The following is a 27,298-nucleotide window of genomic DNA, read 5'->3' on the forward strand; positions in this document are numbered from 1 at the left end:
GGCTCAGTGGTAGAGTGTCGGCCTGGCATGCAGAAGTCCCAGGTTCGATTCCCGGCCAGGGCACACAGGAGAAGCGCCCATCTGCTTCTCCACACCTCCCCCTCTCCTTCCTCTCATCTCTCTCTTCCCCTCCCGCAGCTGAGGCTCCACTGGAGCAAAGATGGCCCCGGGCGCTGGGGATGGCTCCTCGGCCTCAGCCCCAGGCGCTAGAGTGGCTCTGGTCGCAACAGAGCGACGCCCCGAAGGGGCAGAGCATCGCCCCCTGGTGGGCAGAGTGTCACCCCCTGGTGGGCGTGCAGTGTGGATCCTGGTCGGGCGCATGCGGGAGTCTGTTTGACTGTCTCTCCCCGTTTCCGGCTTCAGAAAAATACAGAAAAAAAAATATGCTATTTACAGTGGCACCAAAATATATCCAATACCTTTGAAACCTAACAAAATATAGACATCAAGGCATAGATTCCTTATTTCAGAACAATCAGGAAAAGGTCTTGAATTGTTCTCCTGTCTATTTCAGCTTGACATCTTATCTTGGAAAGAGCCTTTTCTTTTCTCAATCTCCTTCAGGAATACCCCTCAACTCCTATTAACAAAAAGTTTCATGTAAAGTCTCTATATTGCCTGGCCGGTTGGCTCAATGGTAGAGCGTCAGCCTGGCATGTGGATGTTCTAGGTTGAATTCCCAGTCAGGGCACACAGGAGAAGCTCCCATCTGCTTCTCTGCCTCTCCCCTTTTCTCTGCTCTCTCTCTCTCTCTTTTCCTCTCCTTCTGCAGCCATGGCTCAATGAGAGCAAAATGGCCTGGGGCGCTGAGGATGGCTCCATGGCCTCCGCCTCAGGTGCTAAAAAATGGCTCCAGTTGCAATGAAGCAAGACCCCAGATGGGCAGAGCATCGCTTCTTAGTGAGCTTGCTGGGTGGATCCCGGTCTGCCTTCCCTCCTCTCACTAAATAAAAAAAAAGTCTCTATATCTACTGGCCTCCACTGCCCCAAAAGATGTCTTTCCATGTATCACGTGAGCGCCAAGCCTTGTTAGAAGGATGTAGGTAGGACAACTCACTGCTCTTCAAGACTTCCCTTACAAGGTTTACCTGTGATTGTTTCTCCAGGCCCCAAACGTAAGACTAGGATGGACACACTTGGCAGTTGGAGTAACCCCCACATGGGATTCTTGCCTGGGGAGTAAGAGCTACCACAGTGGAGAAGGTCAGGTGGAAGACTCTGAAACTTGTCTTTCCACATACCTGCCCTCACCCTCTCCAACCGAGATGATCTATCAAAGGCAGTATCACATTCTGGGCATTGATGGCAGTAGACATCAGTGCCACTCTTAGAAATCTAAATAGTGCATTTTTCTTCTTAATTAGCTGACTTGGTTTCTACAGAAACTAGATAACAACTGGAAAATTACTATACACTTTTGCGGGGTCAACCAAGCAGTAGCCCAATTACAGCTGAGGCACCAGAGTGGTAGGGTTGTTAGGAAAGTTAATAAGGTCTCATCTCCATGACATGTAGTCATTAATTTAGGGAATATGTTTCTTTTTAACTTAATCAGAAAAGGAAATCGGAAATGGTTTGTATTTTTATGGAACAAACAACAATACTCTCTACACTTTTACTCCAGAGCTATGTTAACTCTCCTGCCCTCTTTCATAATTTTGTCCAAAACTATATGAGCATTTTGAAAAATATCAGTTATCCACTACATAGATGATGTTATCCTGATCCTATAGGAAGAGGGGTGGCTGGCACACTGGAGGCCTCAGTAAAGAAGGTTTGCTCAAGAGGGTGTGAGGTAAACAGTACAAAGAATCAGGGACTTGTCATTTCAGTAAAGTGGATGATGGCCACATTATAGGTAGACTTAATGGCCTCCTTGAAATTTAGTGGGAAAGGAAAATCTTCCTAAGGTAGAACTTTGAGTGGTGCACCTGGTCATCTACTTTGTGTGGAAAGAGAAGTGAGGTGAGCGTATATTGAATATATGAAATATTGAACAGTGGTGAATGGCCTGGTTAGTTGGCCAGGAGCCTGAAAAAACTATTAGAAGGTGTGTGACAAGGGAAGTATTGGGTAGAGCAACACAAATGAATATATGGAATAAATACCACATTTTAAGATTTTAAAATATCACACGTTAAGGTGTAACACAGAAGAAGTCTTAAACAACCAAGTGAACAAAATAGCGGGGCTGGTTAACATTAGCAACACTTTGGCATTAGCCATCCTACAGTAAGCCTAATAGGTACATAAGCATAATGGCTACAGTGGCAGAAATGGAGGCAATGTGTTAGCGCATAGCATGGACTCCCACTTACCAAGACAGATCTAGCTGTTGCCTTCTCTGCATACTTAATCAGCCTGCAAAGAGATTAACACTGAATCCCTGATATGACACTATTTCTTGAAATCAACTGGTTTTGTGGTGACAGGTTAACTACACTGGACCCCTTCTATCCTGGAAGGACCAGTGGTTTGTTGGCACAGGAATAGACATCTGTTTGGGACATGGACTTGCCTTTGCACAGCCTAAGCCAGCACCGCAATCTAGAAGCTTACAGAGTGCCTGATCCACAGCCATGGAATCCCACAAATCATATCCAAAGGGGAAACCCACTTTACAATGAAGATGTGCAGGGTGGCCTGACCAAGAGGTGGTGCAGTGGATGGAGTGTTAGACTGGGACACAGAGGACCCAGGATTGAAACCCCGAGGTCACCAGCTTGAGCATGGGCTCATCTGGTTTGAGCATAGCTCACCAGCTTGAACCCAAGTTCGCTGGCTTGAGCAAGGGGTCACTGGCTCTGCTGTAGCCCCCCAGTCAAGGCACATATGAGAAAGCAATCAATGAACAACTAAGGAGCTGCAACAAAGAATTGATGCTTCTCATCTCTCTCCCTTCCTGTCTGTCTGACCCTATCTGTCCCTCTCTTTGTCTCTCTCTCTGTCTCTATCATAAAAAAAAAAAGATGTGTAGGGTGGGCTGATGACCACAAGACTGACTGGTTGTATTTAAATCACACCATCCAGAAGCTGCCATTCTGATAGGGCATTGGAATACCAGGTGCAGTTGGAGCACAGCTCAGAAGGAGAACCCTTGAAAGGATGGGGTGTCATCCTTCAAAATGTAGTGTTTGCATCCAATCAGAGATCTCTAGAGGCATGGTGTCCACAGTAAGATTTTAAATCCTAAGAGACGAAAGCAGAAAAGGCCCATTTACAATCAGTGACTCAGTGACGAATGGTGTTCTTCCATTCCTTATAATTTGGGGCTCTGCAGGGTCAGAGGCCTTGGTCACCAACTGGGTGCACTTTTACCAAAGGACAAACAAAACTCCTGTTAAACTATTCAATACAAGCTATGCCTTATACTTGACTATATTGCACTCCTCGCTTCTAGGAAGCAGCAGGTGGAGTCACCACATTGGTGAGATGGCCGCTGTTGCACAGTGGGGGAGGCATACGTGTGGAGCTTGGGTGACTTGTTTTGGTGTCTCTTGGCACTCCTTGCCTAATTGTGACTGTGAAAGGATAAGGGCTGCAGTCCTGGCCTGAGGAGGGCATGATTCCCAGTGGCTCACACTGCTTAGGAATGGGGGTTTGAGTCACACCTCTACCAGGACGTCCAGAGTGATTGCTGAGGGTGAGTGCAATTTCAGTGGTGGAGGAGGGAGATGAGAAAGTGCCGGTTGTGGCTCTGAGGTTATTGGCAGTGACCAGCGTCATAGTTTGCTCCACTAATATCACTCTTCTAAGAGAGACCTGTTGAGGAGCCACTGAGGAACTGCTCCCTCAAATGTGTAAGGAAGTGGCTCTGTGTCACAGATCCTGTGGACTTGGCAGCCACGGGGTGTCTATTGAAGAGGGAACCTGTGATGATGAGTGCAGTCAGACCCTATAGTGTTTTCCAGATCCCCGGCAACATTGAAGCTGGATATGCTCTGGGAGTCCCAACCCGCAGGTGAAGTCAGCAGACACGAGGGCCCAGCCCAGTTCTCCTTTTCAGACAGTCTGTGCACTGGAGCCCCCCACGCGCTGACAGAGACCAGAGCTGCGCCCCCATTGGAGGCTCTTCCCACTCAGTCTTCATTTCTGGGTCTTCTCCTTTCATAGGTGTCAGGCCTGAAAGTCTCGCCTGACTACTCACATTTCCTAGCTCCTCTTACAGGAGTCACTCCTGTTGATCTCTTGCCCGTATCTCTTGGTGTTAGACCCATCTTGGACTCTCTTGAGTCCCAGAGGACCCAGACTGACACAGCCTCTCCTCTGAGGCCACAGAATGGAGGCAGCTACCAGAACATCGCACACAGATGCAATCAGGAAGTAATCACGTATTTCTGTATCTCTCTTTCTTATTATAAAAACCTAATTTTTAGATAATGAAGACGAGTGGAGTGTATTGAAGAATAAAGTCTTAGTTTTTTTCTATTTTTTTAAATCATTTTATACTTGGAAACAAATACAGGTATGGTTTTCCCCCACCTCCTTTGAACGTCTATACCAGCCCCAGTAAGAGGAGACACAACAGGTGCTCACAGAAGTTATCTCATCATTATCTTCTTCACTAGAAACAATACAGAGACCTCTATCCCCTTTGGTCTTGGCCATGTTTGGGAACCAACCTCAGCATTATCCATCCAGGCTCCAGAATCAGTTATATTTTTAGGAGTAAAATGTATTAATAATGAGACCTTGCATTTTTATAGCATTTTTGTAGCATATTTATCTATGACAAACTCAAAAAGGAAGTTTTTTACAATTAATTTTCCTCCCATATCTTTTTCCATTATAATGGAATTGCCATAACAGAATTATTACCTCTTATTTATGCAACAAAACCCACAAAGTTTAATAACTATTAGGAAAGCGATCGAGAAACGGGAAGTTTATGTTAAAATGTACATCTCTTCCAGTTGAGCACATTGCCCTCCGAGTGCCGTCTCATGGTACCAGTATGTGACGGAGAGCCTCTTGAGGTTCTGGACTGCCCCATGTCTGGTTAGAAATGTGTATGTGGGTGAGGGGATGACAAACCTAATGGTAAGAATAGGAAGATGTTTGGTTCAAAGCTAATTTCTTACCTGACAGGTAAGTGACTTGCCAAGGTGACACTGCCTGAGCAGACGAAGCTCAGTGTCCTGACTGTGAACACAGTGCTTTGGCTCCTGCTGCCGCCCCGGCTCCTCTTTAGTGTTTTGGGGTGCACTCCTTGTTCCCCGACCCCAAGTCCCCACAGGACCATGACTACCTAGTCCTCGTTCCCCGCTCGAGGACTGGACTATTCATTCACTTGTTAACATTTGCTGTATGTGATTTTTCCCCCCAAAGGACTCTGATGTTACCACCCCAACCCTTAATATACTCTGCAGAAGACAATTTTACTTTGCTAGTAAAAAATGTTTGGTTAACATCATCTTTTATTTTACTGTAGTCCATAAATATATACAAAATAAATCAATATAGAATTCATATTTTAAGGCACTAAGTCTCCAAAGTTAAGGAAACTATTGCATTTCAAACATTTCTCTCATTTCAAACATCAAAACCTGAGAAGTAAAACTGCCAACATAATATTCAACTTAAAGCTTAAATTTAGTAGAATAAATTAAGTACATTCTGAAATTTCAAGTAATGAATTAAGCTAGAGGCTGAACTAATAAGCTTGACATGGTTTGATCATCACTTGGTTTCTTACTACTCATTTACCTTTTTTACTGACATATCTACATGGAATGCAAATTCTACGTTTAGAGAGTAGAGAGTAGCGAGAGCTGTTAAGAAGATACTTCTGTTCATTCTCTGTAACTCAGGACATTTATCTTGGTTTAAGACACTGATCTATCATGTCTTGAGCCTCTTACTGAGCAGTGAATGTTTATCCATGCACAATCCATTTCTCTTCTGGCTGGGGTTTTCTTTCTGGTCCGGAGCACCCTCACTGAGCAATTCCAAATGTGCTTCCTTAGGCATCTGCAAGACAGGCATCAAACTCCAGTGGGGGCTCCACCTCTAACCTGCCCAGCCTCCCCAGGGCTCATCGACAGGCCGACAAGCACAATGCACAGGGGAACATAACCCAACGCAATACTGGTTGTTCCTCCCTAACCCTGATAAGCATCTTCCGTAGACATTTGATATGTGATGCCAACGTAAAATCTGGGACTCCAAGCCACTGTTTCAGAAATGCATGTTAACTTTGCTAACTCCAGAGTAGGATTTCTCGTGGTGAAGCCCTGCTGTTGAAGCTCCTTTTCAATGCTTGCTCAGTTCTTACACCTGTCACTCTGTCCTAGACAGATAAGGTCGTGTCAAAGAGCAGATAATCAATGATTTCTAGAATTGTTTTGTGCTGTGTCAAGAGACAGAAGCAGTCCTGTTAGCAAATCATTCGCTCTCATTCAAACTGCCTAATGTTTTTCAATGAGGAAAAGAACTTTGCTGACTGCACTGAACGAGGCAGGCAGGCTCAGGGCACTGATTGTTCCTTTATGCGCCAGAGTCATAAACAAATTATGCAACTAAGCCTCCCAGGTTTTTTTTGCTTTACTGTGTGTCCGACCCAGGGAGCTCTTTCTCACACCCTGGGCAGCGCAGGGAGAGAACGGAAAGGCCCCCTGCTGGAAGTACACCAAATGCAGAAACTAGGCCACGGCTGCTAGACAGTTCCCAGGCTCAGGAGGCCGTTTGAAGTTCCACTTTAGTTCGCTTCAAGATACAACTGGCATTTCAGAGCCACACTGCTGATGCCTCCGTTGATTTTAAAGAGTGGTGTTTGTGAGTGATTCTGTGGCTGTGTCAGGTGTCTTCAGAGCAAACAAGAAGGCATTTAGGACATGTATAATCATCTCTCTATAAATTATGAGGCTCCTCTTTATGAGCCTGATGAGGTTTTGCTTGTTGCTATGGGAATGATCCTATCAGAATGGTTCTTTGGCTTTATTCCTTTCAGTGGTCTGACACACACCTTGAAATTGAATTGTGCACTCAAAATTGCAGCAATAAACCAACTCAAGCAAAAGCAGGTTTTATCCTAAAAGTCACTATATAATTTTTTAAACTTGCATTTATTTTTTATAAGTTCCTAAAGTTTTCAACTTTCCCCCTAAAAATAAAAGAGCTGACTCTTACCTTTGTTCTACATGTTGTATTCTCAGAGATCATCACACTGTCAGTTTTGGCTCCAATGCCTTCTTCTAAAGCTACATCAAGGAGAGTATAACAGAGAACACAGAACATAAAAATCTCAGAAAACCCTTCTCGTATATATAGGAATACCTTAAGAATAGAGAAGTAAATGTGTTTAAAAAAAAGTGTCACTAGGCAAATTGCTACCCTTAAGCTTCTATTACAGCTTTTCATCATTATCATTTACAAGTGGCACTGGACCTTGTGTTAGCTATGCCTTGGTCACTTTATTCAAAAGAAATTCTTTTTCCTTTTTTTTCTTTTTTCTTGTGACAGAGAGAGAGTAAGACAGAGAGAAGGATAGATAGGGACAGACAGATAGGAAGGGAGAGAGATAAGAAGCATCAATTCTTTGTTGCAGCTCCTTAGTTGTTCATTGATTGCTTTTACATATGTGCCTTGACCAGTGGGAGGAAGGTGCTACAGCAGAGCGAGTGACCCCTTGCTCAAACAAGGGACCTTGGGCTTCAAACCAGTGACCTTGGGTTCAAGCCAGCGACCATGGGGTCATGTCTATGATCCCACGCTCAAGCCAGCAACCCTATGCTCAAGCTGGTGAGCCTGTGCTCAAGTTGGATGAGCCCTTGGGGCCTCAAACCTGGGTCCTCTGTGTTCCAGTCCGACACTCTATCCACTGCACCACCACCCAGTCAGGCCAAAAGAAATTCTTCAGCCCATCATTGATAATGCTTAAGCTCTGAGTTGACTTTTAAACAATAATGATGGATTTGCTCCAACCTCTACTCTTACCACTGCCTGGTTCTTCATGGGACCAGAAGATGAGTAAGTGAGAATGCTAGCCATGTTTGAGTGTCAGCATACTCTCGAGCCAAAGGTAATGAATAACTTATCACAAAAAGTTGGGCTGACTCTCAAGTTGCCAAACATTAATTCTCTATTTTGTATGCTACATTGGCCTCTGGTTTCTCAGCCTCATCTTAACTGTAAAAGACTGAGAAATGCGTAGAGAAGTTGAATCTTGAAAATAGAACTAAAGCAACAACAAAAATTCTAACACTTGACAGTACTTTTTGTTTTTCAAGATGGTTTTATATTGTTAGTGTATTTTCTAATATCAATTGTGATCATGACAAATATAAACCTAATTCTATAATATAGGAGGTAAACAAAAGGTAAATTCCGTTGACAGGCTATAATTCTGAATGACAAAAGTCCTCAAAAATTAAATTGTAATAAGTGAAATACACACAATCAAATGATTCTGCATATTACAAATAGTTGTTAATATGTAGACTAATTTTTATTAATAATGTTTCCCATATTCTCAGAGAACACTGTTGAAATATTATACACTGAAGCATTTGTGGTGCATGGTACAATGGAGGTATGCAGTTTTTAAAAATTGAAAATAAATGATAAAAATAAAGCTGTGTGCTGTTTCAGTAAAAGCTTAGGTTTGGAATTGTGAGAGTGCAAACAGAAAATTTTGATTTAACTAAGAGTCCATGATGTGGTTATTATTTTTTCAGCTATCTTTTCCTACTTCTAATTGTGAAGTTAGCATTCATTTCTGCCGTCCTTCACTGTTGTCATGAATGATGAGATGCACAGTCATGTATGAGCAGGCTGGGGTGAGGGGAGGAGAGCACTGGTTGTGGTGCATGGAGTAATCTTAAAAACCTGTGGACAGACCTGTTAGAATCTCATCGAGTTGGTCCACCAAAAACTTTGCATCTTCTTCAGTGAAGCACATAGGTGGTTTTATTTTAAGCACGTTTCTATGAGGTCCATCAGCACTGAGGAGCACTCGCTTTTCTTTCATCCTAATTAGGATGCGGGAAATACACAAGAGTACATGCAAATGATAAGTACGATTCTTTAAGAATAATGTGAACATAGAGCAGTTTCATATTCCACAGACAAGAAACCCACATTTATAAATTGCATGTGCCTTAAACCTTCCTTATTTAGAGAGATGGGAGGAAGCAAAAGAGGATTTCAAGAGGGTGGACACCCCAGAACCCAGTCACCAGATGGGAGGGAGGGTGCATTTACTTGTAGATAACGTGCTGAGCTTCAGCTGTGGCGGGGGTCCTTCCTTGATGGTCCTTCACTAGGTCAATTCCGATAAAAAGGCCAAAACCCCTGAGGGAAGTGAAGAAAGAGAACTTGACACACACTCTACTAAACACGGCATTGTCACAAAAAAGTAAGATGATTCCTAAACTGCAGTTGAATGAGATGCTGAAGGTGGCTCCCTTTAAGAGTAATTGATTCTAACTAATCCCCAGAACCAATCCAGTGTCTACAGCTCTTTCTATTTTTTTTTTTGAAACAAGTCAGTTTTTGTTATCCAGTTTCTTTTACCCTCAATTTGTGAAAGCAAAAGGCTTAAAAGCAACCTCTTCAGACTACTTACTTTCTCTGGACATTAATGATGAAAAATGCAAAATATCAAGTTTTCCTGGACATCATTTTAAATAATTTTAATAGAGAATTTACAGTTACTTTAAGTTCCTTCTTTTCACTTTTTTTTGTGCTGAAATTATCCCAGCTTTATCTTTAAACATCTTAAAAGATATACACCCAAAAATTAGCAGCAATGATGATATCTGGGTTCTAGATGAAGAATGAGTTTTATTTTTCATGTTTTCAGTGTTGTCTAGATTTATTCTTATGTAATTTATTTTAAACTTATAAGATAAAATATAAGCTATTTTCATTTGGGAAAAAGAATAACTACATAACAACATCATGATAAACACACCTGATATCTCCTATCAAAGTGTGCTTAGCCTTCTGTTTATTCAGTAACTCAGTAAGATAACTCCCTACTCTTGTGGCATTTCCTTGAAGGTCTTCCCTTTCAATTACATCCAGGACAGCCAATGCGACAGCAGAAGATACCGGATTTCCTCCATACTTCAGAAAAAAAGATTAAAAAAAGTAAGAGTTAAATTAGTGTTATTGCTTCATCTATGAGAAATTCAGTAAAGATACAATTTCAATAACATTTTCTCTTGTGATATTAATTTTATAGATTTAGAATAGAGCATGATTTTATTCATTCAGAATCAAAGGAAAGTTCATTCCCAGTTATATTCTCCATGTCGCATAAGTAGTATGAAGGACTATCAGGAAATTTATTGGCAAGTCTGAACAAAAAATAAACAGCGTGTTGGGAATTAAAGATTTCACAGTGTGTTTCAGCGAGGGAGAATATGGATTTTTGCCCTTGAGTAGTTGTATGAAAACAGCTAAGCAATGACATTTCCTACAAATAGTTTATATTTTTAGATTTGAATTTTCCTTTTAGCTATAACAAATCCTATTATACATACTGTACAAACTATAATAATTTTTCTGAGCTTAAAGCTTATTTATTAGTTTTAGGGGTAAAACTAAGAAAATAAAATTTTCTAGAGATAAAAATTTAGTATCACCTATGACAGCCATATAACACGTATAGTACTGAATTGTTCAAACAGAGGTGTTTGGGAAATTTAAGTATGATACAAAACAAAGAAATAATATCTGTTAATGGGATATCATAACCGCTAGAGTTTAGCAGGGAAGCCATCTATCAGTGGAATAATTAATGAGAACATTTGAAGAAAAGGAAAGATACAGAAGGCAAAAGACAAAGAGAATTGTGTCAGATAGAATGAAACATGGTAGATCAAAGTTTGGCTAGGGTTCTGGGGTGGTTAGTTGGCAAAACTGAGTTTTAATCTTTACTGTATAGGCAAGAAGTACAAGAACAGGCATTATTTTTCCCTCTTAGTATTAAAGTCAGAGACCAAGATATACCGTATTGAAATACTCCATCCCAGAGCTGCTGAAGGCTTCTGCAATTTCTTTGGTTGTTACTACACATGCCACTGGGTGGCCATTACCCATTGGTTTTCCCATTGTGACAATGTCTGGGACAAAGTCTTCGCCATGCATTTGGAAGCTCCAGAAATGTTTCCCAACTCGTCCAAAGCCTACTTGAACTTCATCAGCTATGAAAACACCCCCTGCTTCGTGTACATATCTGAAAAGCAAAAAGACAGTTTAATGCATTCAGGTTGCTGAGAGTTCCCATACCCACCCACAAAGATAAAGATTTTTGAGGACATCTTAAAAAATGTTGTTAACTCGAAGCCTGGAATCTTTGTTAAAAATATTTCAGTGCTCAAAATCCTCAATGACATCTATGTTGTCATTGACTTTGAAATATAACCACATAATTTCCAGATTAGATCTATTCTTTGTTGTTTGGATTTGTAAGGAAGCTCTATGGAGGCATTTTAAGTGGGAAGAGAAAGAAGTGAACCAGAAGTAACATTTATCAGGGTTAATCTTCACATTTTTATTAACTGGTAAGGCTTAGGCACTGTCCAGCCAGAGAGGATGCCAGGCCAGGGGAGTCCTGGAGGCCCCCTGTGCTGGACCAGGTGGAAGCTCTTTATTTGCTGGATCTTGGGAAGGTGAAGAATTCTGGGAGTCCTGAGGTGGCAGGCACTCAGAAGTGGCTATTTACCAGCTAGTTTAGAAGTAATTCAAAAGTTTAACAACCAGTATGGCCCTACAGAATTGTCACAGTGCCCTCAGTTTGACCAAGGGTGCTCACATCAAGTACATACTCTGCCACTTTCTGGAAGTAGCCTGCTGGAGGAATTATTTGTCCGCCACAACTCTGCATGGATTCAGCAATAAAGGCAGCAATCTATACAAGAGAAGATGGGGTCAAAGTCCATTAGGTCCCCCTCATACCACCTAAACAAGAGGACTTCTTATAGAGCAGTTTTTAAAAAATGGCTGGAATGGACCTGTGGCAAGTGGCAAATAGACCGTTTAATTAAAAATAAAAGGTGTCTATGTTGGAAAAGCAAGAGATCTGAAGCATTAGTTTTTTTAAATTCTAGGTTATCAGTGAAACTACCATGAGGAGAGGGGAGCTTTCCATTTCTTCATAACTAAGTGCAGTATTTTTATTAGAACCAATTGAGTAAAAGTTTTTTTTATCAGTCTTGATACGAATCTCTAAAATATGACCCAGGTTCTCAGTACATTACTGCTGTGCCTATTCCTCAGCTTGGTGGAACAGGACTGCCTGGGCCTGGGCATTGCAGGAACGAAACAGGAAGATGACCTGGGCCACACCCACATTACTGGGCTGTATTTCTAGTTCTTGTCCTGAACCGGACTTAACAGAGTTAGACAATTCACAATAAGAACTACAGAGGAACTATTCTAGATGCTGAGAAAGAAGTGGAAGATAACTAACCCTGAACTAAGAATAGAAAGCACAGAAATATTGAGATAGGAAGTCAAGAAAACTCAGGTGCTAGGCCAGTTTATTACCATGTGTTACTTTGGCTTAAGTTTTCACTTTAAAATATTTCAGTTGTTAGCTGTAAAATGAGGTCATTGGACTCAAGATATTTCTTCTCTACTACTCCATGACTTCGTAAAAACATCTAATATTCTGTAGCATCCATTTTGTGTTTGCTTTTTGCTTTCAGCATTGTTAATGTGACAGCATCAATATAATACCTATTGAATGCTGATGTGCTAAAAAAATTATCCAAATCCTTTCAGCAGCAAAAAAGACCATATGACCTTGATGATGTGAAATGTTTTTCCTGGAAACAGTGCTCACTGTTCAAATAAAGAGGTAGAGGCTACATTTGAAGAGGAAAAATGTATGAAGCTTAGGTCCACCTGCATAGGTATGACATAAGAAGATATGAAAATTGAATGAGTTAGAAGGGAAAAGTAGAAACAGTTAAGAAATGCAAATGAGCCTGACCAGGCGGTGGCATAGTGGATGGAACATCAGACTGGGATGCGGAGGACACAGGTTCGAGACCCCAAGGTCGCCAGCTTGAGCGCGGGTTCATCTGGTTTGAGCAAAGCTCACCAGTTTGGACCCAAGGTCGCTGGCTCGAGCAAGGGGTTACTCGGTCTGCTGAAGGTCCATGGTCAAGGCACATATAAAAGCAATTGATGAACAATTAAGGTGTCACAACAAAAAACTGATGATTGATGCTTCTCATCTCTCTCTGTTCCTGTCTGTCTGTCTGTCCCTATCTATCCCTCTCTCTGACTCTCTCTTTGTCTCTGTAAAAAAGCAAAACAAAACAAAACAAAAAAACAAAGCACACAAACAAAAAAAGAAATGCAAATGACTCTCTAGTCATTAAGACAAAAATATTTGAATGGGGAAAGGGAAAGGCTTCATTTTTATCTCAATTAAAATTTATTTTATTGCCACGTCGATGCCTAAACATGTTGAAAGAAAAGCATGTGTCAAATTGTATTACAATATTATGTAAATAACCCTCCAATGCGCTGAGAATTCAACATTAACCTGAAGACAGTAGGGTGAAAACTCAGAAAAGAAGTCTTTTGCCTATTTTGGAAGATTCTGTTTCTGTCTTAGAAGTCCAGGCCCAAATTGGAGAAACGTTTTTCTGTCGTGACTTACTCAAGCTCTGTGTCTTCAGGGAAGTTACACCAGTTCAAGGCAAGCACGAAGGCTCGCTTGTTGGTCCTGGAGTCTGCATGGTCCTGGTGCTCCTGGGCCACTCTGCCTCTCCCTTTCCCGGCACCACGTAGGCCCCGTGTACCGCTCTGCGTTGCAATAATCTGCCCCTGTCCTATCACCTCGTACCCTCTCCACCCTGGCCTTTGCACGAGAGCCTGCTTCCCACTGGGATGGTCAGAGACAGGCTACCAGTTTTGGAACAGGCACAGTAATTGCATTTCCAGAATAAATAAAATAGATGTTTTTAGAGGCATGACTATAGCAATGCACTTTTTGAAATAAAAATCAAGTAAAAAAAATAACCAGAGAAGAACAGAAGGGGAATCGGGATCTAATTCTTTTTTATCTCTGCAATGTATTGCCAATGATTTAAATGCATTTTATAAAAGATGTTAAAATGTTTCTAAAGCTGTAAATACATACCTTCCTTCCATTCTTATGAGCTTCTACAATAATTTTCTTTACTTCATCTGCATAAGCGCTGGCTGGGTCTGTATGATCTTCTCTGTATTTTCCTCTGTAAGTATCTGGAGTTGGTGCCTGAGAACATCGAATAATAGTTTTTTATGATTTGCCTTTTGGACGAATGACCCTTTAAAATTTGGCATTTCCCCACAAAAACATATTAGAAAGGTGACTATGTGGCTTTAAGTGACTCTAGGCTCCGTTGTTCTTTCTCTATAACATTTCTGAATTCCGCCAGTACTGGAATCTTTTCATTGTGAATGGAAGCTTAGATTATTAGCTCCTAGATGCTTTTAAGTCAAGACTGCATCCCTATTCACATAGGGACCAAATTCAAATCAACAATGTGATTATATTATTTGAAAATTTCAATGAATGAAAACTATTAATTCTAGATTGAAAATAAACTAACATTTATCAATTATTTAGCAAATTGTAATCATTCAGAAAACTCAAGTGCCTTAGTGCTAATCCCAGACCTTACAATTTTGAAAGAAGGTACTATGGTTCTCTTAAGAAAGTCTACTGATTCTTAATTAAGCCAAATGAGTTTTACTGTTTCAACACTTAATTCATTTATTTTAGTTACTAATTTTACTTAGTAAATTTATATACTAATTTAGCCAGAGTAATTTAATTTTAAGACAGTCATATACACTTAATTCAACTCTGAATATCAAGCTGCTATTAGCTTTCAGTGAATAACAGCTATCATTCCACTATCCTAATTTGCTCCTTGTGGTACTCATCAATGGATTTTAACCACATCCTGTCATTAACTAGCTCTTTGGCTTTAGTGAGTCTCACACATTGCCTTAGACTTTAGTTTCTTTTTCATGATTTCCTTTATTTTTGTTTTAGTTATTGAATTTTAGAGAGAAGATAGAGAGAAAGGCAGAGGGAGAAGCAGGATGTATCGATTCGTAGTAGTTGTTTCTCGTCTGTGCCTTGACCTGGCAAGCCTGGGGTTTTGAACTGGCAACTCAGCATTCCAGGTGGGTGCTCTATCCACTGTGCCACCACAGGTCGGGATCATGGTTTCATTTTGATGAAAGGATTGGACTGTATTATCACTCGGCATTCTTCCAGTACTAACATTCTTGGATTCTAAAATATGTACTTACCACATGCACAAATTCTTTCCTGACATCTTTGCCCTTTCTAAATTTATATGGACTGATCTCAATTAAAGATGATAGGTGGCCATGGTAAGCACTGAAAAAGAAAAAGTACAGTAAGAAAATTGCTCAAAGAAGGATGTTTTTCTAGCATATGAACAATAGTATTGCATATCACCCAAAGAGCATCTCAATATTGGTGCCAGGTTTATCAGTATGGGATCTAGTTTTTCATGGCAGGACTAGCCATTTAATTTGTTCAGTTCTCCTTACCCATGTAATAAAACAAAAGGAAAGGCAAATCTGTATCCTCATAAAAAATTCTTTTTGATTGGAAAAGAACTTAATTTCCTTAAATCATATTATAGCTGTTAAATTAGATTGTCTAAATATAAAAATGCTGTTTTCTATAGCTTCATGGAAAAGTTCTTTAAATATATATATATTTTAATGAGAGACAGACAGACAGTAACAGAGAGAAATGAGAAGCATCAACTCATAGTTGCAGTGCCTTAATTGTTCATTGATTGCTTTCTCATATGTACCTTGACCAGGGGGCTTCAGCAAGCCAGTGACTCCTTGCTCAAACCAGCAACCTAGAGCTTCAAGTCAGTGACCTCTGGGCTCAAGCCAGAGACCATAGGGTCATGTCTATGATCCCACAACTCACACTCAAGCCAGCGACCGTATGCTCAAGCTGCTGAACCCACACTCAAGCTGGCTACCTCATGGTTTTGAATTTGGGTCTTCAGCATTCCAGCTTGATGCTCTATCTACTACACCACTACCTGGTCAGGCTTTAAATACATTTGATAGTTACATTCTAGTAAATCTTAAAAATATATATAAATGGGCTGTGTTTCTGTTTGGGATGGTTTCCAAAAGATGTCCTGGTACATATATATCAGGCAAAAGTAAGTTGGTAAGGCACAGAAGATCTCTTTAAGAACTAAGACTGAGAGGTGATCAAGTAGCTATGAAAATTTTTCTTTCACTTAAAATACAGGTGGCTCTTATATTGCCTTTTCTGTTTCTTGCCCAGAGATATAATTGAGAGATCTGGAAAAACAGTTATGAAAGGCCCATGCATAGATAAAGCAGAGGGAGCCCTGTCTTTAGCATACATTAAGTCATGCTGTAGAGCCTTAAAAATATAATTATTATGGCACTGAGATAACAACAAAGAGATGACTAGGACAGAAGGTGACCTCAGTGATATACCCATAAATAAATGGTAACACAGGGGACTCCAGGTGAATTCAATATGAGGAGTAGTTATGAAGGCAGTGGAAGAAAATAAAGAACATTTTTCTGATCAGGGGGTTGGGAAAGAGATATTAGCAAAACTTAGAAAATAAACCATAAGATAAAAATATTTATCTTTTGATTTAATCAAAATTAAAGATTTCTGTTGAAGAATATCAATGACACAGTTAAAAAGAGATATGAAAGGTAGAAAAAACACATATGAAATATCTCAAACTAAAAGAGATTAACTCCCAAAATGGTGGTTCTTAATTCTGCATATATAACTATATTAGGATCACTTGAGAAATTCTAAAATATATACTATTTCTTAGAATCCACTTTTAGTCTGGCATGGGGCCTGGCATTGGTATTAAAAAAAAAGATTCCACCTGGCCTGTGGTGGCGCAGTGGATAAAGTGTCAACCTGGAATGCTGAGGTCACTGGTTCGAAACCCTGGGCTTGCTTGGTCAAGACACATATGGGAGTTGATGCTTCCTGCTCTTCCTGATCTTCTTTCTCTCTCTCTCTCCTCTCTAAAATGAATAAATAAAATCTTAAAAAACAAAACAAAACAGATATGCTAGATAATTCTAAAACACAATCAAGGCTGAAATCCTCTGATCTAGACTAGTTATGCAACCACAAACCAACAAAAAAAGGATGCAATCTCAATTTCAAAAATGGGCCAAGAATATGAGCAGCAATTATTAGAAGAGAAATCAGAAACATAATAAGAGAGAAACTCATAAATAGAAGATTGCAAATTAAAACAACATTGTTATCATTTTATGCCTGTTAGGCAGAAATTAGAAAAAGTTAGAAAGCAGGATACTGTTAGGTTTTGGTGAGGATATGAAATACAGAAAATTTCATGTACTGTGTAGTATTGCAACCGTTCTGGAGGCGGATCCGGCAGTATTTAGTCAAATTAGCAATGTTTATAATAACCTTATGGCCTAGCAATCCTGTTTCTGAGTGTTTATTCCTAAGACATTCTTGGAAAGGTCTATAAGGGCTCATGTGCAAGGTTGTTCACTGCAGTGTTGTTTGTGGCAGCTGGGGGTGAAGGGCTGGATTTTAAAGACAAAAGAGAGAGAAAGCAAATGGCTGATACCTTTCATAATGATTACAAATTGAAATGATATTTCAGATATAATGGCTACTAGAAAACTGTAAGTTCCCTACATGGCTTAAATTATATTTCTATCGGATAGCACTGAATTAAAAGACTAGAGGTATGCCCATCAACATAGAATCCTGAAACGGTGCTGAGGGGAAAAAAGCCAAACAGAAAGAGATCTATAATAATATCTGTAAAATTAAAACAGATGCACATAAAATAATATACATTTTACAAGAATAAAAGCTATACATTAAATACAGTAGAATAGCTGTCTGTAAGTGGGGAAGAAAGGGAATAAAAAAAGAATACAAAAATTAACTGTGGTAGGCACCCTACCCCCATGATGCCCATGTCCTAAACCTTGGGACCTAAGAATATGTCCCTTGGCAAAGAGGACTTTGCAGATGTGATTGTATCAAGGATCATGAGGTGGAGAGATAATCCTGGCAAGTCCAATGTAAACAGAAGTCTTTATAAATAAAAAAAGCCAGGGCAATGGTGATCAGAGACATACAAGGTGACATGAAGATGGAAAGAGAACCTGGAATCATGGAATGGCTGGATCTGAAGATGAAGGAAGAAACCATAAGCAAAGGAATGCAGGCGGCCTCTAAAATCTGACCAAAGCAAGGAACAGAGCCTCCCTAGAGGCTCCAGGGGAAACCAGCCCTGTTGGTCCTTTGATTTTAGCCCAGTGAGAACCATTTTGGACTTCTGTCACACAGAACTGTAAGAGAATAAAGTTGTGTTGTTCTAGCCACTAAGTTTGGGATAATTTGTTACAGCAACAATAGAAAACTAACGCACCAGCCAACACATAACGAGAGAGAAGCCTAACAAAGGGCAAAAAATAAGGTGCAGGCTCAGTTCAGCCCTCTGTGCCTGAGATTAGTACAGTGGAGAGGTAGAGAAAAGAATTTAAAAAAATATATTTGCTTAGTAAAGATTGAGGTTGTTAGATTCCTTATTTAAAGTGTAGTAAGTTCATATTTGAGAGGTAAAATTTAAGTGACTATTAATAGTCATAAACTCATTTTTACATGGCTTCTTATTTCTTATAAAACTTGCTCTAAATTCTTATTTTTAAATTAATTAAAGTGCATAATCACAATAGTGAAGTAAATGCTTGGATTTTTAAGAAACCATTTTCTTAATTTTGAAAAAGATTGAGTTATACATGTAATGGCTCAAAAATAGTTGATGTGTTCAAAGTAAACCTTGATTCATGCAAAGCCCATAAGGCTACAAACACAGCACCCAAAAGAGCCTCCGTTGTTGGCAGGTATTTGGAAGGAATCAAGTATCCTGCAGGCCTAGACTGGCCTTGACACTCTAATCCAGCATGAGTGAAAATCCCTGTGCCGTGTATGCACCCGCCTCTACATGCGCTGATTGTAGTCGTATGGACAGGGTTAATACAGTTTTGTCTCTGAAGGAGCTTCTTGCTTAGAAATCTTGCTTCCAAGACTTACTGATCAAGAGTGATCACATCTTGGTGGCCCCTGAACTGCCGAGCCAGGCGTAAGGCTAAGTCATTGGCTTCAGATCTGTAAGACAACACAGAAGAAACAATGTAACATAAGCTCTCTTAAAAATATTTCAAATTTTGGCCTTGGCCGGTTGGCTCAGTGGTAGAGCATCGGCCTGGCGTGCAGAAGTCCTGGGTTCGATTCCCGGCCAGAGCACACAGGAGAAGCGCCCATCTGCTTCTCCACCCCTTCCCCTCTCCTTCCTCTCTGTCTCTCTCTTCCCCTCCCGCAGCCGAGGCTCCATTGGAGCAAAGATAGCCCGGGCGCTGGGGATGGCTCCTTGGCCTCTGCCCCAAGCGCTAGAGTGGCTCTGGTTGCAACAGAGTGGCGCCCTGGAGGGGCAGAGAGCATCGCCCCCTGGTGGGCAGAGCATCGCCCCTAGTGGGCGTGCCGGGTGGATCCCAGTCGGGCGCATGCGGGAGTCTGTCTGACTGTCTCTCCCTGTTTCCAGATTCAGAAAAAAAAAAAAATACAAAAAAAAAATATTTCAAATTTCTAATTAAAAAGTTGTAAGATTCCAATTACAGTAGTCTCCCCTTATATGAGGGGCATATGTTCCAAGACCCCAGTGGAATGTGTGAAACCTTGTATAGTACTGAACCCTATATATATATATATATAATTTTTTCCTATACATACACACCTAAGATAGTTTAATTTATAAGTTAGACACGGCAAGAGATTAACAGTAATAACTAATAAATAAATCAGTTATAACAATATACTGTAACAATAGCTATGTGACTGTGACACTTCTCTAAAATATCTCATTGTACTGTACTCACCTTTTTACTCAAAGGAAGCACTTTTCAGCTCCTTTTTGGCGTATCTGAACTGTCAGCACTGCTACTCTTTGAGCTTTGGGACCATTGTTCAGTAAAGTCAATGTTACTTGAACATGAGCATGTAGCATCCTGGGTGATCAGACAGTCAATCTGATCACTGAGGGGGCTACTAAGTGACTGACTGGCGGGGAGCATGTCCATTATGGATACACTGGACAAAGGGATGACTCACGTCCCAGGCGGGACACAACCAATTAGAGTGAGATTTCATCACGCTATTCAGAATGACCCACAACTTACAACTAATAACTTGTTTATTTCTGGAATTTTTCATTTAATATTTTCAGACTGTGATTGGCCATGAGTAACTGAATCCATAGAAAGGGAAATCCTGAATAAGGGGTGGGGGGCATTGTATTAAAAATGTATTAAGAAGTAAGTTAAACTACTCTCCTTCGCCTTCAATCTTGCCCACCCAACAATCTCACCTCATCCTTAGAATACAAGTTCCCTGAGGTTTTCAATCAAGAATGAGACACACAGAAGAAACAAGACAAATGAAGGATATGCTGCCTGTTTCAGACTTTAGTGGAGTTCAGCCACATCTGTAGGTGATTAACTTTGAGGACACTAAGGAGCCTGCCTTAAGCCTGATCTCCCTGGGGGGAGTGGAAGCATAAAGGCCCATTAACTTGGCTTCTAAACTCTGTTGTAGTGGCCCACTATTTAATTAATTTCCTATCTATAACATGAAGGTCATAATTTTTCTATCTGGTTCAGAGAGTCTAACTATATTACTCAGACACAAGGGAAGAAAGTAATTTATGGAATGTTTTCTAACTGCTAGACATTGTGCTGAGTGTTTTGCTGGCATTTAGTCTCACAACTATTCTAACAGACAAGCATTGCCATCTCCTTTTTATGAATGAAGAAACAGCTCCTGAGTAGGTGACAAGAATAAGTTCTCTTGCCTGACCGGGCGGTGGCGCAGTGGATAGAGTGTCAGACTGGGATGCGGAAGACTCAGGTTCGAGACCCCAAGGTTGCCAGCTTGAGCAAGGGCTCATCTGGTTTGGGCAAAAGCTCACCAGCTTGAGCCCAAGATCGCTGGCTCAAGCAGGGGGTTACTCAGTCTGCTGAAGGCCCGCGGTCAAGGCACATATGAGAAGGCAATCAATGAACAATTAAGGTGTTGCAATGCGCAATGAAAAACTAATGATTGATGCTTCTCATCTCTCCATTCCTGTCTGTCTGTCCCTGTCTATCCCTCTCTCTGACTCTCTCTCTCTGTCTCTGTAAAAAAAAAAAAAAAAAAGAATAAGTTCTCACAGCTAATAAGAGGTACAGTCCGCTTTCTGACTGAAACCTGTTTAATTTCAAGATTACTTTGTACTATCTCAGGCTCTACCGCCTCCAGTCCTTACAGACAGTCTTTGAAGACAGTGTTCTTTGGAGCTAATCCCTCTCTGGCAGTATAAATTATTTAGCAGAGAAAGTAAAATATTATGATATTTAGTTTATTAAAAGCCAGAATGCTTTATAACAAAATATTTTAATCATTTATAAAGAAAAAAAGAATAATCTTCTGGTTAAAAATTTGCTTTTAAAATACCTAATTGAAAAAAGAAAAATGAATTACATAGCCATATAATCAACCATTTATAGAATTTCTAATAGCTAATTTTTTTTTAATTTTTCAGAAGTGAGAAGAGGGAGGCAGACAGACAGATTCCTGCACGCGCTCAACTGGGATCCACTGGGCATACCCACCAGGGGGCGATGCTCTGCCCATCTGGGGCATTGCTCCATTGCAACTGGAGCCATTCTAGTGCCTGAGGTGGAGGCCATGGAGCCATCCTCAGTGCCTGGGCCAACTTTGCTCTGATTGAGCCTTGGCTGCGGGAAGGGAAGAGAGAGATAAAGAGAAAGGAGAGGAAGGAAGGGTAAAGAAGCTGATGGGCGCCTCCCCTATGTGCTCTAACCGGGAATCGAACCTGGGACTTCCACCGCTGGGCCAATGCTCTTCCGCTAAGCCAACCAGCCAGGGCCTCTAATAGCTCATTTTAACATATATATCATTTTTAATACATGAGTATTTTAATAATGATACATATATATTATTTTTAAAATATGAGTTTTTGCTGAATATACTGGTTGCCTCCCAATATAACATTGCATTGTGAACTTTTCACCTGTCATTAGGCATGTACTTTCAAAACATACTTTTTAATGTCTGCACAATATTCCATAGAATCAATATATAATAATTTGAATATGTAGAATTTAAAAGTTGGTATGTATTTATTCACTTCAATTTCCCCCCCCTTTTTCATGTTTGTCTTGTGGAATTATGTTTAACTTCCTAAGAAAAATCAATGAAAATCTTGCAAAAGACATCTCTTGTCTACTAGAGTTCTTTTTTTGCTAAATTTCCTCATACATGCTTTGAAAGAACTACGTTATCTAAGCTCGTGGATTCTTTAGCTACTTACTCTATTGCAGAAAGAGGTGGGTCTCATTTGACTAATTAGGTTTCTTCACATGAACACCAGACTTGAATATATTTTGGCAAGGAAGACCTTAAGTATCAACCCTTTTAGGACACTTAAGAGGATGCCTTCCCCATCTTTCACCAAGAAAACCATGGCAATTAAAAGTTGAATGGCATGCACATGCTAATCATCAGACTCTTTTTATAGGCTGTGCTCAAAAGCCTTGGGACATGCTGTCTAGTGTCCTGTCTACAACCAGATGAGTCAGGTCCCCAGTGTATGGTCACTTAGTAAATGAAAAGAATGTCAGGAAACCTTTTTAGACATCTGTGCTTCACCACCTATCAAAACAAAAAGGTACGTGCGAGAAAGTAAACAAAGAGAACGCTGGGAATGGAATGGGTCGGAAACCTAGAAACATACCCCGAATTTGTAAAATAACAAACAGAGAGTTTCTCCGGCAGGGTTGCAGACAGGCGTTTGGCGTACTCCACAATGTTGTCGTGGAGGAATCGAGAATTTGTATTTAGCAGTTCCATCTGTTTCAGGGCAGCTTTGACCACTTCTGGGTGACAGTGTCCCACTACAATTTCAGAGACAAAGTCAAAGAAACAAGTTACAATACTAAATGCCCGGCAAGCGAGGGAGATTCTGAAGCAAGAAAACAAACTAAAAGCTGAGCATTTTTCTGTCCCACATTTTGCAGCAACTTTTCTCTGCTAGGACTATTGGCCCGGTCAGCAAAGGAACTGCAGCCTCTGCAATTCTGGGGACAAATATTAATGGTGCCAAATCTGCCGTAGCCCATAAAGGTATCCCGCAGGCACAATAAGACAGGACAGTTACCATGGGCAACGTTGTTGATGCAGTCCAAGTACTGTTCACCTTTCTCGTCAAACATGTACTGCCGCTGGGCTCGCACTATTTTGATGGGATCCGCAGCAAAGAAAACTTTGCACGAGGGCCTAGAAATAATGAAAGGAAACAGTCTGCTCTGCTAAGACTGCTCAGTGTTTTTCCTTCGCAATGAAGGTCACGATAAGTGGAAAATTACAGTTACATAAAGGAAAGGGAAAACACAACCTGGGTGACATACTTTTTTTTTTAATTTCGTATCAGCTTGCGACCTTTTATCTTAATCCCCCATTCATGACACTGCTCACATTTATTTTTGTTATATTAAATTTGCCATGATTTGACAACACTATTTAGAAGCACATGGATCAACTCTGACAGCTCTAATTACATAAACCAATAACTAATTTCCTTTGGGAAGTTTTGTTCTATGGAGGTGGGGGTGGGGTTGAAGCTTACTATGTGTCAGGAACTGACAGATATCACAAATATTATCTGATTAAATCTTCCAACAATTATATGAAATTCGGATTATTATCTTTCTCATTTTTATAGGTGAGGGAACTGGAGCACAGATAAACTAAGGAACTTGTTCAAAGTTACACAGCTAGTAGTGAGAAAATTGGGATTTGGAAGTGGACTCTCCTATGCCGTAGTCCAAGACTGTGTTTGCTTGCTTTCTCTTTTCCCCTTCTAATCTAATTTATAAATAAATAAATAGCACTAAACACTAAATATAAAAAACTTCATGTTAAATACTATGAAGATATTTTATTGGAGATCATTTTGATGTCTTTGAGTGGTGGTTGTTCTGTAGCCAATGGATCTTCAATTCCTTTTTTTAAAAAATGTTTATTTATTGATTTTAGTGAGAGAGGAAGAGAGAGAGAGAAACATCGATCTGTTCCTGTATGTGCCCTGACTGGGGATCAACCTGGCTACCTTGGTGCATTGGGATTATGCCCTAATCAACTGAGCTATTCAGCCAGGGCTAAATCTTCCATTCTTGAATAATAAAATCCAATTATTTTAACCCTTTAATCAACTCTTTCTGGCATAATAAAGTCATCTATATTTTTTGGTTATTTGGGTGAATGTTTGGTATATAAATTTTAGCAACATAGAAACAAGATCAGGTTTCTGATCTTGGCTGTATGGACATTTAGAAACTAAAACTGAATATATTATTTTTATTTTGGTGATTTTGCATGCACAAAAAATGCCACACACATTAAAGGTAGCTTAAAGCATGATTGGATACTTATATATTAAATTGATATTTTTAGAAAGTATTTTGATTATTGTGAATAGATCATCTGAAATTTTAAAACTGCCTAAGATTAAACATCATCAGCTAAAGTGAAACTAATATTTAATGTAAATATTTTATTGGTTCACACTCAGCTGTTAGTTCATACCTAAGAGTTGAAAACCTTTGTTATGAATGTGGATTGAAAACTACAAGTTCCATCTTGCTCCTCAGACTTCTGGTGAGATTCTTCTTTTAGTTAGCCCACGGTTACATTCCATCTATCACAGAATTTGTTTTGCTCACATCAGAAACCATTAGGTTTTCATTGGAACCTAACTATATAGGATTGAAAACTAACAGAAAGGAGTAATGATTAGAAAAAGAGAAGGGGTTGATCGCGTAATGAGGAGTCTATTTTGCTGTACAGCGGGGCTGAGAGTGCTCTAACGGGCCTCCTAAACCATTAAGAAACTTTTCGGGGTTGGTATCAGGAGCCTCAGTATGACAAACTGCCCAGCCCTTCTCGGAGGAGGGCCCTAACCCTTTCTTTCTTGTGTCTCCCAGGCCTCTCTCAAGCCTGCCAGCTGCAGCCCTTGCTAATTACATGTAAATACTGCAGACCCCCGATATTACAAAGATTGGGGGTAGTGAAGGCAGCAACCATCATTCATTTTTACATACACCTTAAAAAAAAAGTCAGATCACACTTATTAATCTCATTTGATCACTCCAGCGAAGCAGAACTTTATTCCTGTTTTCACAGACGAGGAGATTAACTTGACAGAGGTCACACAGGTAACATGACACCCTAGTAGGATTCGAGCCCTGGTTTGACAGTGTTCGGTCCGCTCGCTCACCAGTATACTGCCAAGTGGTCCACTGCTCGGGCAAAGACATGTAGACTGGAGAGAACACCGCACTTTAAACGCTGAAGTGAGGGCACAGCTCGGCAGACGCCAAGGTAGGGAAGTAGCATTTACCCTTAAGACGGTGATTTCAAAGTTTTTCTACTGGCTGGGTAAAACCTTTACCGATGAACCCAGCACGCAGTAAGAAAAAGTTTTTCTACTGGCTGGGTAAAACCTTTACCGCTGAACCCAGCGCGCAGTAAGAAAAACTTCACTTTAAACAAAAGATGTCAGAATTAGCTTCTTTTCATAACCGTCATCAAAAATATTTCTGAGTTCACAGTTTTGAAAACCTTTCGAGTTGGTGCGAGTGGCGGAGAGGTACCTTCTTCCTCCCAGCGCCCATTCCCGGACTGTGCTTCTCCCGCAGTTAACCCTCGCGGGGCAGTGCCTCCAGCAGCGCGCAGCCCGGCTCCTGGCCGGACGGTAGAAGCGGAGCAGCGCTGGAGCCGGCTGGGGGCGCCCCTGCTGAGGGCGCGCGTGCGCAGGTGTGCGGCGCTCGGGGACGCAGTGAGAGGTAAGTGTCGGGCGGGGATACGGGGCGGGCGCGTGCGCAGGTGTGCGGCGCTCGGGGACGCAGTGAGAGGTAAGTGTGTGTGTGGGGGGGGGCGCGTGCGCAGGTGTGCGGCGCTCTGGGACGCAGTGAGAGGTAAGTGTGTGTGTGTGGGGGGGGGGCGGGCGGCGCGCGTGCGCAGGTGCTCCAGGCAGAGGCCACTCGCACGCCTCTGGCTGCCGCCCTAGAGGAGCCTTCGGGTGCCTGCCCTGGCTCGCCGGCTCACTCCCCGCCGGGCTTCAGCTCTCAGCCACCTGCCCTCATTTCCCCTCTCTGCACCTTTCCTTGGGCCTGGGGCGCCCTTACCCGATGTGCTTCCTCCTCAGCGACAGAGTGTCCTGCTTGCAGTACAGTTCGCACATGGTGGCGGGCAGCCGGACAGGCTTCTGTCTGCCTCCTGGGAGTCTGCGGGCTGCTTCAGCGGCGGGCCTTTCCTCCCGTTATACCGCGCTGGGTACCCTTGTCCTGAGCCTCGGAGGTCAGTGGTGGCATCAACTACCTAGTCATCTCCTTTTAAGTCTTGTCCTGACTTTACCCTTCCCCAAGCCCCACCCTCCTCCGCCTGGTGCCTGCTTGGCAAGTCACTGTGCTAGCCACTCATTCACCACCCACCCTCTGCCTCCAGTCTAACTGGCCTCTGTCCCTGTCCTGCTGATGCTCATGTCCCCTCCCGGTCCCTGTTACTTCTTCTGACTCAAAGTTAGTTCCCTAACTTTGCCTTCGCCTTTCTTCCTTCTCTGCCTGTGAATTCCCTTCTTCCCACTTTCTTTCTTGTTTCTTTTTTTGTGTCTCATTGTTTTCTTGTAAACATTCAAAGATAGGCGCTCTCTGGAGATATCAAGACTGAACAGTTGTCTCCATTCTCACACCGAGAGTATTCCATTACCAAAACCTACCACAACTCAAGGAAAGTAACAAGGCACATGCCCTCAGGATAAATGACGGACTCAGCCTGGTATTTGTTGGGAGTGATAACGTACAGTGTTTCAAACATCTGCTTTAACAATACAATACATACACTTCTACTTTCTCGACTACTGTACAGATTACAAAACATTCACGTGATCTATCTGGTTCAGTCCCAGAACCCTGAGAGATGAGCATGAGTCACCATACCATTTAATATATGGGGAAAGTGAGATTGTTCCCTGTTCCATGATTATGCGTCTACCTAGTTGTGAAGTTGGAATTCATTTCTAGGTTTTTTGACTTCCTTTAGGATGATCTGCACATTGATCGAGTTTGAAGTTATGTGGACAAAGGGAACCCTAATTAACTATAACCTTTA

General features: G+C 41.2%; 1 protein-coding gene across 2 annotated transcripts; it reads right to left on the bottom strand.

The window, feature by feature from the left end:
- Positions 1-5,399: 5,399 nt before the first annotated feature.
- Positions 5,400-26,488, bottom strand: ETNPPL (ethanolamine-phosphate phospho-lyase). Of its 2 annotated transcripts, none has more exons than XM_066384493.1 (13): positions 26,317-26,488; positions 23,289-23,407; positions 22,866-23,025; positions 19,109-19,183; positions 15,271-15,361; positions 14,105-14,221; positions 11,775-11,857; positions 10,957-11,182; positions 9,914-10,068; positions 9,202-9,291; positions 8,839-8,969; positions 7,129-7,199; positions 5,400-5,970 (listed from the first exon to the last, which is right to left on the bottom strand). In XM_066384493.1, exons 1-13 carry the CDS (start codon positions 26,370-26,372, stop codon positions 5,842-5,844), a joined length of 1,503 nt encoding a protein of 500 aa, XP_066240590.1. In that variant the 5' UTR covers positions 26,373-26,488; the 3' UTR covers positions 5,400-5,841. The 2 variants fall into 2 exon arrangements, with proteins under 2 accessions (XP_066240590.1, XP_066240591.1); XM_066384494.1 differs by lacking the exon at positions 26,317-26,488 and adding an exon at positions 25,783-25,915.
- Positions 26,489-27,298: the final 810 nt, after the last annotated feature.

The sequence above is a fragment of the Saccopteryx leptura genome, chromosome 5, assembly GCF_036850995.1.
Source record: "Saccopteryx leptura isolate mSacLep1 chromosome 5, mSacLep1_pri_phased_curated, whole genome shotgun sequence".
In the NCBI taxonomy this organism is placed as follows: domain Eukaryota; kingdom Metazoa; phylum Chordata; class Mammalia; order Chiroptera; family Emballonuridae; genus Saccopteryx; species Saccopteryx leptura.

What these genes read in the sequence shown, in the direction of transcription:
- ETNPPL (XM_066384493.1), bottom strand. Translation starts at nt 26,372, where the DNA reads ATGTGCGAACTGTACTGCAAGCAGGACACTCTGTCGCTGAGGAGGAAG. An exon ending in CATCAACAACGTTGCCCATG is followed by an intron (nt 23,026 to 23,288) that starts GTAACTGTCCTG and finishes CTGAAATTGTAG; the next exon opens with TGGGACACTGTCACCCAGAA. An exon ending in TGTTATTTTACAAATTCGGG is followed by an intron (nt 19,184 to 22,865) that starts GTATGTTTCTAG and finishes GTTGTCTTACAG; the next exon opens with ATCTGAAGCCAATGACTTAG.